The sequence below is a fragment of the Archocentrus centrarchus genome, chromosome 16 (assembly GCF_007364275.1).
Source record: "Archocentrus centrarchus isolate MPI-CPG fArcCen1 chromosome 16, fArcCen1, whole genome shotgun sequence".
Classification (NCBI taxonomy): domain Eukaryota; kingdom Metazoa; phylum Chordata; class Actinopteri; order Cichliformes; family Cichlidae; genus Archocentrus; species Archocentrus centrarchus.
The window spans coordinates 35,102,557-35,116,984 of record NC_044361.1 but is presented as its reverse complement, the minus strand read 5'-3'; the positions used below and the strand labels follow the sequence as shown (position 1 = coordinate 35,116,984).

Genomic DNA, 14,428 nt, shown 5'->3' with positions numbered 1-14,428 from the left:
CTTAAAAAATGTTTACAAGAAAGATGGACTTTAAAACCTGAGGACGAGGGAAACGTCAGTTATGATGTCATATTTATTGCACGTTTTTGTAATCTGACCAGCGCTGTTCTCAGCTGCCAAAGAAATTGTGTTTGGCATGAATACATTGAGCAGTAGATCACAGGTTAGCTGCTGTTTCCTCTCAGGTTGACGACACAAGAAACTCCATCTTCACAGTGCTGAGGAGGGCACAGGAGATGGCTGCTGACCTGAGGACAGTCAAGAACTGTGCAATCTGTTACGGTAACTGCTGATACTCATGCTTAATTATTAAAAGCAACAAAGAACCCGGTAAAAGTTAAGATCACATTTCTTTCTTTCTTTCTTTCTTGCTTGCAGCATGTCTGGACAAATGTAATATAAGCCACTGTTATGTCTTCTGTTTATGCATTATGGTGTTTGGATGGTGCTAACTGTGGCCATCCGTCAGCCAGCATGTTTTCATTGTTATTTGTGATGTAAAGAGTTCAATCAGACCTGCAGGTTTGGTCAATGAAAATGTTTCTCAGTGGCTGCTGTGGTTTCTTCAGACCCCTGCAAGCGTTCAGAGGAATGCAGCTTCATCCAGGACCCCCCCAGGCCTCAGCAGGTGGATGTGGACCTGGTCATGGTGCTGGACAGCTCCAGGGAGATGCAGGCCGACGAGTACGCTGGTGCCCAGCAGCTGCTGAGCTCAGTGGTGGAGCAGCTGGCTGTGAGTCCTCAGCCTCGCAGAGTGGACAACCAGGCCCGAGTAGGTCTAGTCCAACAGAGCAAGACCCAGATCACCAAGGAAGAGTTTGGCCTGCAGACCTATCAGAACATCGACCTGATGAAGAGACACATAATGCAGAAGATGCAGCAGCAGGGTGGCTCTTCAGCTCTGGGACAGATACTGGACTACACCCTGAGGGAGGTGCTGCTGAAGGCCAGCCAGCCGCGTAAGAGGAGGGCTCTTCTGGCTGTGGTGGGCACCAAGACGGCCTACAGGGACCGGGCCAGGCTGCACTACATCTCCCAGAAGGCCAAGTGTGAGGGGGTGGCACTGTTTGTGGTGGCGGTCAGTGATCGTTGCAACCGGACACAGGTGGAGGAGATGGCCAGCGTGCCAATACAGCAGCACCTGATCCAATTCAGCACGCTGAAGGCTGACGAGCAGGGCTATGCCCAGCGCTTCATCAGAGTCTTCCTCTCCGCCCTCAACAGTAAGAGCAGACTCAGATCTTCTTGCTGTTTGTATCAGACACACACGCTGATGTGGTGTTCTCGGCTTTGTTTCAGAGGGAGTGAACACTTATCCTCCACCCTCGTTTAGAGCGACCTGCAGCCAGCTGTCAGAGCCAGATGAAGAATTCTACTCCATAAACGGGTAACTCACACCGCCTACACGTTCACACTGAGAGGGAACAGCTTCAACAAACTAACCCAGCTTTGGCTCTTCTAAGACCAGCTGAGCTGAGCTTAGCAGAAGCTCGTCTGCAAACTTAGCTGTAAAACTGGATGATTGCAGGAAATCTGTCAGGTTCAAGGTGAGGTCAGTGATTCACCAACCACAACTTCATGCCAGATATGTGGAGTGTAGATACGCCGTCCTCCTCTCATTAAGCTGTTCTTAGTGGGAAGATCCTGTAGGAATTTTCTTGCTTCAGATAAGAGCACAAATCCTGGAAGAATTCATTTTAATGATTTGTGTCGGCTGTGTTTCTTGTAATTGTCCAGATGACAGTTTTTCAGTCTTTGAATATAAATACAGCGGAGCTGTTTAGTGCAAGTCCTTGCCATAAATCATATAAGAAAATGTAGCTTGAATGTTTTCCGAGACTCATTAAGAAAATCGGAGACCTTGTGTCATTATGTGTGTGTAGTCTCTGTGCTTTTGGAAACTGTGCTGCCCATATATCTGTAGCAATGACCCGTCTCTGCACTGACGTCTGGTCACTGAGATGCTGTAAGTGATTAAAGGTCATATGAGCTCATATGTAAATGAAAGTTTTCACAGTGAAAATCTTTTTGAAACTCTGATTTTTTTCCTCGTTAGGTTGGTGTACCGAGTGGTGCAATCAGCTGGCAGAGCAGATGAAGATGCATCAACCATATATTCCCAAGCACATCCAAGCAGTTTACAACATAACAGGTTACTGCATGTGCATCACACCACAAACATTCTCACTGAAACCCGATCAGGAACCCTGACATCCATCAGCGCGTCCCCAGAGAGAACAGACTGACGCGTGCGATGGAGAATCAAAAACGGAGCCTCTGGGGGAGAGATGCTGCACTTTTTGGAGACCTTATTTCCATATTTTGGTTTAGATATTCTTATGTCACATCCCTCATGTCTCAATGAGTTGGCTCCTTCATACGAGACTAAGAAAAACCAAAGTCCAAATGTGAGTGAAGCGTGAGAGGGGAAGGGAGATTGTTTTTCCTGCAGACAGGCTGATGATGTCAGAGTCCCTGATCTGGCTTTAAGAAACTAAGTCATGTTTGTGGTCTGATGCATGTTCTGTTATGAAATGGTTGGATGTGTAGAAAATCTGATGACATCCTGTGGACATCTGCTCTGCCAGCTGATTGCACCACTCGGTCTGTTTATGGACCCGACTCCAGTTTGTCGGTCTGGTGATCCACCAGGTCACTTGCCTCCAACAGGCTCTCCTCCACACAGTTCTCATTCATAAAGTGCTCTGCAAACCCAGAAATTAGGGCTAAAAGGTGGATTCCCCTGTTTTAGTGCAGCTAGCCAACAAAGTGGACCGTATATCCTTGGTTTAACATAAACTCACTGCTGCAGCCAGGGGCAGCACAGAGTGACCCCTCAGGCTGCTTTTTGGTTTTTGTTCATTTGTTGTCACTGAGGTATCAGTTCTGTCACTAGTTAGCTGACGTCAGCTAATGTAAGTCTGTCAGCCCACTGACCAATGTCAGTGTCTGTGCTGGCACAAGATGGCACTCTCCAATCTTTAAACACTTCATGGACAGAGTTCATCTGTGAGGTTTTAGAGCAGCTGTGAATTAATATTCATAAACCTTTAAATAAAGGTTATCTGCTTTACATTCAGTTGATATATCTCCAGCACAACAGACAGATGTTTGGACGTAGAGCTGCAACAGCTTTTTCTTCACATTGTGTCGATGTTTTTAGTTCAAAGAAAGGAATTTAAACATTTAACCAGTTAATCTGTTCAGTCTGTTTTAAGGTGGTTACAAATAAACTGACCCGTGCTTCGAACTGAAACTGCGGTGTGATGCTGTGAGGAGTAAATGTTCAGTCCAGACTGAAAACCGTAATTCCCTCTAATCTGAGTTTCTTTAGATAAAATAAGAGAGGTTTGATGTAGCATAACACTGGTTGCAAACTGCATGGACTCACATGACCAGGAACATGTGCTGAAAGGGGGCTTTGTTTTCAGAAACACACTGAGGCCGGTCCCTCCCATCGCGACTTCAGTCTGTGGTCTGCGCCCATCACTCTTCTTCAGAAATCTCTCCATGTTCCTCCTGTATCAGCAAACTATTTTCTCTATTTTTCTTTATTTGATTAAATGTTGCGAATTTCAGGGGCCAGTGTGGTTTCCGCGACAGCCTTTATAAGCATTAGTCAAGCAAATCTGCCAAAACTGATATCTGCAGCTGTGCAGTCAGTCACCACAAGCAAGGACGGCACAGATAAGGCTCCTGGAACCTGACCAATCTGAAAAAGGGAGCTTTTAACAAGAAACAAAACACAAGGTAAAGCAGCAGTTGGCCCAGTTCCCAACAGGCTGTTTTCCTCAGAAATGTGGGGAAATGCATGATGGGAAATGAATTTATCATTTTCTGGAATGCCTTTTTTTTTAAAGAAGTTTTACCTTTGTCCTGCAAATTATGCCATAGTTCTCAGCAGAGGTGGCAAAAGTACAGACAAAGTTTACTTAAGTAGAAGTACAGGTATGTGTGTTAAAAAATACAATGGTAAAAGTTGAAGTACTGATTTAACTTCTTTACTCAGGCTCTGAAATTTACTCAAAGTAAGAAAGTACTTTTACTTTTCTTACTTTGAGTACATTTCATTTCTGAACCTTCTGCTATAATAATGTAATAATAATAAAATGATATTATTACATGGGAATTTAAATGCGGCAGCACGGTGGCGTAGTGGTTAGCACTGCTGCCTCACAGTTAGAATACCATCTGGAAGGCCTGGGTTCGATTCCACCTTGGCCCAGGCCTCTCCCTCTCTCTGTGTGGAGTTTGCATGTTCTCCCCGTGCTTGCGTGGGTTTCCTCCAGGTACTCTGGTTTCCTCCCACATTCCAAAGACATGCACTTACTGGGGTTAGGTTAATTGGCTAATCTAAATTGCCCATAGGTGTGAATGAGCGCATGAATGTGAGTGTGAAAGGTCGTCTGTCCCTCTGTGTTGGCCCTGCAACAGGCTGGCGACCTGTTCAGGGTGTACCCTGCCTCTCGCCCTATGACAGCTGGGATAGGCTCCAGCCCCCCCGCGACCCTTAAAAGGATGTGCGGAAGCGAATGGATGGGAATTTAAATGTTATCCAAATCTAAATTCTAATTCTAATGAAGGAACTCAGCTTGAATCTGATATGTAGGACACAGGCTGTGAAAGAGAATTTTAAAAATAACTCGAGGGTGAGGGTGACTCTGCCTCATCACCTAAACAGTAAAATGAGTACAGTCGGGGGTTACGGTGGGATTCAGCAGGCAGAGATAAGCCCGACTGCAGCGGCTCAGCATGGGGAGGAGAATCACAACTTTCTACTGAGAGCTCCAGTAGAATATGTTTGTGATCAGCTGACCTGCTGCTGCTCTGTTTATTGCTCTGTGTGGATGAACTGAATAAAACACGATGTAACCCAGTGTTTCATGAGCCATCTGAGCTGACCTCCCTCCCCTACACTGACAGTATGCAGTACAGCTTAAATTCAAACTCATCTCTGCTACACTTGATGTAACACCACAGCTGCTCTGCACCAGTCCAACACGAAGCTTTACTGTAAAAAAAAAATAAACAGTACAGCAAGCTAACCTGCTTATAGTGCACTAAACTGCAGTATTTGAATAACACAAAGTTACCTCAGGTTGTTTTGATGCATGTCTCGCAGTATGAAAGTGCATAACTTCGCATCATATATAGATCCAATATCTGATTTGAAAATGAGGACATTTCATGTGTATCAGGTGTCACTGAGCAGTCCTTCCCTTTAAATCTAACCTCTCCTCTTCCTCTCCTGTCCTCTTTCCTCCATCTTTCTCCATCTCTGAGTGAACTTCTCTCATCCTGGGAAACAGCAGCTGTTTGTGTGTTTGCTGATATTTGTTGGGCTGATGGAAATGGTGCATTTGGAATGACCTGCTATTTAATAACTGTTACTCCCTTCATACTCACTCCTCTTCAGTAGTGTTACACTAGCTAAATACTGAAGTACCATGGACACAACTTACAGACATCTGCATTCGGTCCATCCCACTCTAACCCCTGATTATAGTACTAATACATAAATTAAATCCTCTTTCATCTGTTTGTATGAGACAAGCCCCGGGGATGGAGGATAGATGAGTACAGTTGTCTCTTATGTGTTATTGTTCCTCCATTTAGGCTCAGATCGGTTTGATGTTTGACGGCAAATAAAAAACTTCCCTCAGATGTTAAATCTAAAGTAACAAGTCTCTTTTAAAAATGTAAGGAGTAGAGAGTACAGATATTTGTGAAAAAAATATGGGGAGTAAAAGTAAAAAGTAGTGAGAAAAATAAATACTCAAGCAAAGTACAGATACCTGAAAAATCTACTTAAGTACAATAACAAAGTATTTGTACCTCGTTACTTCCCACCTCTGTTTCTCAGTCACAGAAGGACAAAAGTTTAAAGCTCTGTATTTACCTAATGTGACAAAGAGTCCGTCCCTTTAAACTGAGGAGAAAACTGCTGTGATGACTCAGTGAGTGCCGGTTCCTCTGTGTCCAGTCAGGGCTCCGCTGATCAGGAGCTGGAGTTTTCCGATCAGGAGGTGAGCCGGTTTCAGGAGCAGACTGGAGTCACGACTGGAAACTGGAGCATCCTCGAGACTCTCAACACAGGAGAGAGTTCACCCGCTGGGGCTGACCTCACAGGTAGCACACACACACACACACACACACACACACACACACACACACACACACACACACACACACACACACACACACACACACACAGTATGTTGTTTATCTGAGCTGCCCTCAGTGATGAGCTTCATGGGTTGTGCCATGACTGTAGACTCATTTCCAGATCACTGCAAAAAAAACAAAAAAAAAGCAAAAACTGTCCGGGTGAAAAAATATTAATATTTAGGTAAAAAATTTTTACACTCTTCAGATTAGGTTTTGGAGCATTATTCTTTGGCAAACTCAGGTGGTTTTTACCATGACCTTAAGACATCCTCAGATGCCTCTGAAAGCCGTATTATTTTCCATATTATAAGAAAATTACATGAAAAATGCTCCAAAAGGCTCCAACAGCACAGATACAGTTCAGAGGTCTGTAACAATCTGGAGCTGCTCAATTTAGTGCTCTGTGTGTGAGTGTGAGGATTTTGAAGCCCATTCTGAAATCACCCAGTGTGAACTATGAATCAGATCCTGAGAGCTTGCGTGTTAGACCGTGCCGATAATCTGTCTGTAACATTTTGTGTTTATATTGTAAGGTAAAACCATACAATAATACAGAGAAAACCCAACAATCAAATGACCCCCTATGAGCAAACACTTGACAACAGTAGGAAGGAAAAACTCCATTTTAACAGGACAAACAGTCAGGCTCAGGGAGGGGCAGCTTCTGCTGGATGAGGGGAGGAAGATGGTGATGGAGACCATGTTCAGTGGCATTAAAGGCTGCACTTCTATTACTTGAAGCAATGAGTGCACAACAATCCCCTGCATGAGAAGCCATTAGAAGATCATTGCAGAGCTTAAAAAAGAGGGTCTACTGGGTTTACTGGGGTGCAGCTTTTGAAACCTGGATTTTAAAAGGTCAGAAATCTGTAATTTGTGTAAAAAGGATCTGAACTGATTTTCCACCATTTTTCCAATACTCACCTCCACCGAGGAGGTCATGTTTTTGTTAGCGTTTGCATGTCATTCCGTCTGGAAACACGATAGCTGGAAGAGTTTTGAATGAATCTTGATAAAATTGTGTAGGAGTACAGAGGTCAGAGGTCATGTTAACAATTGAATAAAATTTGAGTACCATCCACCACCGAGGTCTCCAAGGTCAGCTTCATCATTTATTGGTCCAAAACTGACAAAAAGCCTCATAACGTGGAAACTGTGATTCTTACAAGTGTGGTGTGTGTTGTCAACATATAGAAAGATTTAAAATATCATGTCACATTTGACCTCTGTCCTCATATTTATATTTCATATCTTACTTTCCAGTTGAGCCCAAAATGTGTTTTATCTTTAAAGAAAATGTCAGGAGAAAGGGAATAAGCTGCCTGGTTAGTTAGAAATAAACTGCTGTTCAACATTACATCATAATGTCATGAAACTGCTGTGGCAGGCAGGCAGGCAGAGGACCCCAGTGCAGGACTCAGGAGGCAAGAACTAAACTTAGCTTGCAGCTTTCTTAGATCAAACAAAGGACATAACACAGCAGGTCCCATCAGCATAGGGTACTAACTCACCTGAAACTTAACTTGAGCATGAGGGGCACACAGCAGGAGGAACAAATGATGGCAAGGGCGGCACGAGGAACAAAGGGAAACGCAGGCAATAAACACACAAAGGGATGACAAAGGAAGTGGAAACAGCTGGGCAGGAATAACAACTAAACACAATACACAAAGACCAGGGGCCTAATCCAGGAAGCAGGTTTTGCTAATAACCCTGAGTTTGTTAACCCTAAAATGAGGAAACTCAGGTTTTCAGTTCCAGAAAGAGCTAACTCCAACTCTGAGTCAGTTACCATGGTAACAGACTCTGTGACCCTAACCTGGCAGGTTTTATCCAACAAGCTCTGAGTGTCTCTCTGACTCCGCCCCTCCTGTTGCACCTGAACCACCTGTCTGACACTCCCATTCATTTCCTCCTTCATAAAGTGGCTGTCAGAGCGTCAGAGGAGCGAATTCATCGTTTATGTTTCTACAATCACTGAAATCCCAGTTAGACGTTAGTTTGTTATTTTTGTAACATGAAGCTTTTACAGTCGTTCACTCGTCAACAGGCTGTAAGGACGGAGACAGCGGTGAGGTCACGGATTTATAATGAGGCAGCTGCAGCTGTCAGACTGTCAGTCAGTTCCTCTGAAACATTTACTGTAGTTACTGTAGCATCACTGTTACATCACACTGATCTGGATGAAGCTGCAGACACAGAACACACTGTGGATGGAAAAATGTCCGGATCAGAAGATGATGTGAATGTTTGAGTGAAGATGAGGCTGAAATGATTTGAAGACTTGAAAACTGAACTAAATGGATTTAAAGTGACTTAAATGTCAACATTTTGAAATTTATGATGTCTGAAATTCAGAGTATGAATCTCGACATATTTTCCACTGAAAATCACCAAAACCAGTGATCATAGACTCTATAACGGAGCAAACTGTGTCCGAGTCCACCTGCACAGCAGGAGGATCCAAACGGATCAGGATCACGGATTCAGATCCGATAAGGTCCAGATCCAGTCCAGGCTCCAGTCATTTTCCATCTCATCCAGTCTGGATCTGTTCATAATGGATTCATTTTCCCGACACGATCTGCACTCTTTAGTTAAAATGCCTCATCCTCCCAAACTGTACTGAAATATTTCAAACCTATAAAGCTGAGACATTTATCATAACATGTTTGCCTTTACTGGTAAAACTTTACATTCATCACAGACTTGGATGCTCTGAAAGTTTTCAGGTAAATATGAACCTATAACTGACCTCTGACCTTTAACAGTAACTCAGTGAAACATCTCTGCTGTGGCTGTCAGAGAGCCATCATCTATCAGTGAAGCTGATCTGAGATCAGATTAAAACGGTTAAACTGGAAACATTAAAGCAGTTTTTTTGTAAATCTCATTTTTATCCAGTAACGGCAGAAATAATGAAATCCTCAGTTAAATAAATGAATAAATGTGAGGGTGCTATTCCATCAATAGATTCTATTTTTACTGTACAATATTTAAACAACCATAACATGAACTGTCATAAAGTGAACTGTCATGAACTGCAGCAAAAACAGTTTTTATTAAATAAACTGATCTGAGGTCAGCTCCGGGGTCTGCTGCTGTCTCAGTCTCTCACACACAGGTCGGTCAGTAAACTCAGTCTGAGCTGTTTCTCCACAGTTTTATCTTCACTTTCTGTCTCCTGCAGTTTGTCCGTCAGGCTGAATAATTAGATTTTATAAATTAAATGTAAAATTTAGATTCAGCTTCATCTGATGGAGATTCAAGTTGTGTGAATGATGACAGCAGATATAAAAGAAATGATATATTTGATAAAAACTTTTATTATGATGATGATGTCACGCTGATTAAAGTGACTCGTGATGCTCCACACTGACACGTGCGATCCTCCATCCATCGGATTAAAATGGAGGCTCCGCCCTTTATTTACCCGTTGCCATGGTGAATCAGAGCTCCACTGATGATGGCTTTCTTTCCTTACTCACGCACGCGCTAAATCAGGGTGATCATACTCAGAGCTGATTGAACCAACTCTGATCAGCTGTTCTGGAACAGGAAACTCAGTTGCCGATCTCAGAGTTTGTTTTTAGACTCAGGGTTTGTTAAACCTGCTTCCTGGAATAGACCCCAGGACTAGCAAAATAAAACAGGAAGTAACCAAGACACACGTGCCTGACTAGATATGGGGAAACGTGGGAGAGCCCGAAAACAGAAACATGAACAACCACAAACAGAACTTCTAACCAAAACAATGAAAACCTCAAAACTGAAAACCCAATAAGGAGTTTTGTGGTCTGAGTGTTTCTTGTCTGCTAATAAACACCAATTTTGAACATAGCTGATTATTGCTGGCAGAGACAGAGCCTCAGGTTTTAGTAAGTGCTCTGACTCTTCCTGTGGGATCTGTTTCCAGTTAGTGAAAAACAAACTGTTGTAACCTAGAATGGCTCAAATGAACTGACTTGTTATAAACCACACACACACACACACACACACACTCACTCACTCTGGCCTTTTAGGTTTTATTCCTCTCTGTCTCGCTGTTAATTTCTTCCATGTGTCTGTAACTCAGTCTGTGGTTTTATTAACAGCTTTTATGAACCTGCTTCACCAGCTTTGGCAGAAACTCTGCTGATTTTAACTCTCAGCTTCTGTCTGACTGTTTGTTCTCTGGCAGATTTGAATGCTGTGCTGACGAAGCAGCCGGACAGCTTTGAGTCCAAAGGTAAAGATCCAGCCGCTCTCAGTCACTGTCATTTCTCTTCTTTGCTTCGATGATGGGAAGAACTCTGTTATGAACAGTACTATCAGCTTTATTCACAAGGGGGCGCCACAGTAGGTAGCGCTGTTACATCAGATTTGTGTCTCCTCCCAGGATCAAACCAGGGATCTTTTGCTTGTTGGACAAATGTGGAAATCACTACACTATGGTGCCACTCCAAACCTTACACTTGCATCCCAATGAAAACTAGCACCATTGCTACAAGCTCATTTCATGGGCATCAGTACAGTACCAGTCAAAGGTTTGGACACACCTTCTCATTCAGTGGTTTTTCATTATTTAAAAATTGTCTGCATTGTAATGCTAAAGTCTTTTAAACTATGAAGAAATCCATATGGAATAATTTAGTGAACAAACCAGTTTACGGTTTAATATTTCAGATCCTTCAGAGTAGGCACCTCTTGCTTGGATGACAGCTTTACACATGTTGGCATTTTCTCATCAGCTTTATGAGGCAGTCACCTGGAACAGGTTTCAGTAACAGCTGTGCCTGACAAGAGTTAATTTCTTGAATTTGTTGGTATACAGTGAAGAGCCACATGTGAGTAATGCTCTAATCCATATTATGGCAAGAATGGCTCAACTAATTGAAGAAAACAGTCCATTATTATTTTAAGAAATGAAGGTCACTCAATCTGAAAAATTTCAAGAACTTTGAAAGTTTCCTCGAGTGCAGTCACAAAGACCTTCAAACACGATGATGAAAATGGCTCTCATCAGGACCGCCTCAGGAAAGAAGACCAAGAGTTCCCTCTGTAACAGGATCAGTTCATCAGAGTTAGAGGCCTCAGAAAGTTAACAGCACCCCAGATAAGAGTCCACCTAAAGGCTTCACAGAGTTCAACTAGCACATACATCTCAGCCTCAACTGTTCAGAGAAGTGAATCTGGACTTTATGTCAAACTGCTGCAAAGAAGCCACTTCTGAGGAAAAACAACCAGAGGAAGAGAACGGCTTGGACCGAGGAACACAAGGAATGAACATCAGACCAGTTTAAATCTGTCCTTTGGTCTGATGAGTTCAAACTTGAGCTTTCCCACTGTGAAGTATGGAGGAGGAAGTGTGATGTATGGGGGTGCTCTGCTGGTGACACTGTTGGTGATTTATTCAAAATCCAAGGCTCACTTAACCAGCACGGCTACCACAGCATTCTGCAGCAACGTGCCATCCGTCTGGTTACAGCTTAGTGGAACCATCATTTGTTCTTCAACAGGACAATGACCCCAAACACACTCCAGGCTCTGTAAGGGTTATTTGACCAAGAAAGAGGCTGATGGAGGGCTTCGTCAGATGACCTGACCTCCACAGTCACCTGATCTAAACCCAACTGAGACGTTTGGGATGAGTTGGACGGCAGAGTGAAGGCAAAGCAGCCAACAAGTGCTCAGCACCTCTGAGAACTCCTTCAGGACTGTTGGAGAACCATTTCAGGTGATGACCCCATGAAGCTGACAGAGAACACAGAGAGTGAGCAAAGCTGAAAATCTAAAACATGTTCTGGTTTGTTTAACACTTTAAAGTTTACTACATGATTCCTTACGTGTTCCTTCATAGTCTGGATGACTTCAGTATTAATTTACAATGTAGGAAAAAAAAAAACACTGAATGAGAAGGTGTGTCTGAACTGTTGACTGGTGCTGTATCTAAATTGTCATGACTTAATTAGTGGCCACGAGTAGCCATTCAGAGAGAGTTGGGGAATGGCTGCTAAGGTGGTGTAAGATGTGCTCTAAGGCCCCCCCTTAGTTAGATGATTGTTCTCTTTTTACATAAATGTGACTCCTCATCAACAACTTTGTCCAAAAAAAGGCTTTTATCTCCCACTAAACTATACCTTTAAGGGTTTAGGCTGCTTCTATTCCGTGCCAGCTTAGAGTTACGAATCCATCAATAATCTCATTCATTAAAAAATAAAGCTGCTCACTCTTGTCAGTACATCCCACCATGCTAGAGGCACAGTAGTTTTACTTGCTGATATCTGGCTCATGACAAACTGTCATCTGCTGATGCAGCTCACCTGGCTACAGACTATAAAAGCTACTCAGAGGTGTCTCATCATTCCACCTGCGTCAGAGCTCCCTGGTGTTCGCTCTTGTTTTTATTTCACCCTCAATGTTTAATCTAAGCTCACAACTTTGGACAGCTCCTAGAGGACCCCCCGTCCCCCACAGTTTGTTTAAAGGCCTTTAATCTGATGTTATTATCATTTTTAACAATAACCAGGCTTTTCTTTCAGCCTACTTCCCGTTAGTGCAGTACCATTCTGTCTTTTTTGATTTTGTCACAGTTTGAGAAGTTCCGGTCCTTTTGCAGTGCAGCACAGTTTTCTGGAACATGAATCTAGTATTAAGTTAATAGTAAAAATTAAGATGATATGATGGTTTTAAATGATACCTGACGTTCTTCACTATAATGCAGTAACCTTCCTCCTTGTCTCACACAGACGTCTGTCTCCTGAGCGAAGACAGCGGCGACTGTCAAAATTACACCATCAAGTGGTTCTTCGACCACAAACGAGGTGCCTGCTCTCGCTTCTGGTACGGCGGCTGCGGCGGCAACAAAAACCGCTTTGAGACTTGGGAGGAGTGCGAGAGGCTGTGTCTGACAAAGCACAGATGAGGAGTTATGGCACCATCCTGCACTGAACCTGAATCAGGAACCTCAATCAAACACATGGATCTTCAAGCAGAAAGAGCAGGGCGGCCTCAGAGCAGATTTGCCCACAGCTGAGTCTGCTCTGGGCTGGTTTACCTGCCGAAACACGTCCAGGATGGTTTAAACTGTTCCAGGACTGAAAATCATCACCAGAAGATGCTTTCTCTTTGTCACGTGCACACTTATTTTCTCCAGCCCCACCACAACAGTATCTTCTGACATGTTTTCTCTAGAGCTTCTTTTCTGCAGCATGTTAATCGTCCTGTTACTGTTTCTGACTGGTGCTCATGACAAGATTCCTTTAAAAGAGTTTCTTTTTTTTTGTTTGTTTGATGTGATCAGGTGCTGTTTTTTTAAAGGTACTTATTGTAAATGTCTGCATACAATAATTCTTTAAAAGCTTCTAAAATGACTAAAACAGTGAAGAGTGTGTTTTTGTAAAATGTTGCAGGGAGTCAATGAAACATTTAACACGTTCTTCTTTACAGTGGCAGCCTGGTGAAATGCTGCCCCCTGGTGGGGAAAGTCTTGGGTACATTCTGCAGAAAGCAACACAAAAGTACCTTTAAAATAACCAAATATTTCCAGGGGGTCGCAGAGCCGCTGGAGCAGAACCTCTGCTCTCATCGCTCTGATACTGTAGCTATGAACTCCAGTGTTATTTTGTACAAGTTTCTGATTAAAATTTGATATTTCAGATAAAACAAGTCAATCTTTCTTTCTCTCAACACTTACACTGAGACTTCAGGCTCGTCCTTTCATTGAAAACTAATGGGGTGGGGGGTCACCCTTTAATTAGAGCATTTCAATTCAGATTTATTTACTTAGCACCAAACCACAACAACAGTCGCCTCCAGGTGTTTTATTCTGTACAGTAACAATCTGACTGTACTTAGGAGAAAACCCCAACAATCACACAGCCCTGTGAGCAGCACTAATCAGAAGAATCTGGGTCAGGGAGGGGCAGCCATCTGCTGGGAGTAGTTGGAGATGAGAGGAAAAAAAAAAGAAGAGCACAGCATTAGGCCAAAGACAACAGCTGTGCAGCAGCGCTGTGTTCCTGCCATAAGGTGACGCTAAAACACCTGAAAAGCAGTCAACAGGTGTCCTCACAGGACCATTCAGGGCTTCAGTACAGAAAGAGTCCCTCACTCAGTAAAATGCATCATCAGCAAGAGCTCAGCTCAGAAGTAAAGCTTCTGCATTCAGTCTAAATGTGTTCAGACGTGATCAGACATGTGGTAGTGATGTTTGTCTGGCATCATGTAGTAATGTGGTAGTAACTATTATTGAGGTGGATGTTGACATTTAGACAAATGT

The 14,428-nt window shown here is 43.1% G+C and overlaps 1 protein-coding gene across 2 annotated transcripts in view; it reads left to right on the top strand.

The window, feature by feature from the left end:
- Positions 1 to 13,756, top strand: part of LOC115794146 (collagen alpha-6(VI) chain-like) — a 52,896-nt gene extending 39,140 nt beyond the window's left edge. For both annotated transcript variants that reach the window (XM_030749467.1, XM_030749466.1), the window contains exons 35-40: positions 186 to 282; positions 570 to 1,223; positions 1,300 to 1,387; positions 5,984 to 6,129; positions 10,349 to 10,396; positions 12,897 to 13,756. In XM_030749467.1, the coding sequence (XP_030605327.1) occupies positions 186 to 282; positions 570 to 1,223; positions 1,300 to 1,387; positions 5,984 to 6,129; positions 10,349 to 10,396; positions 12,897 to 13,072 (1,209 nt within the window). In that variant the 3' untranslated portion in view covers positions 13,073 to 13,756. The remainder of the gene's footprint in view (positions 1 to 185; positions 283 to 569; positions 1,224 to 1,299; positions 1,388 to 5,983; positions 6,130 to 10,348; positions 10,397 to 12,896) is intronic.
- The last annotated feature ends 672 nt before the right edge of the window (positions 13,757 to 14,428 follow it).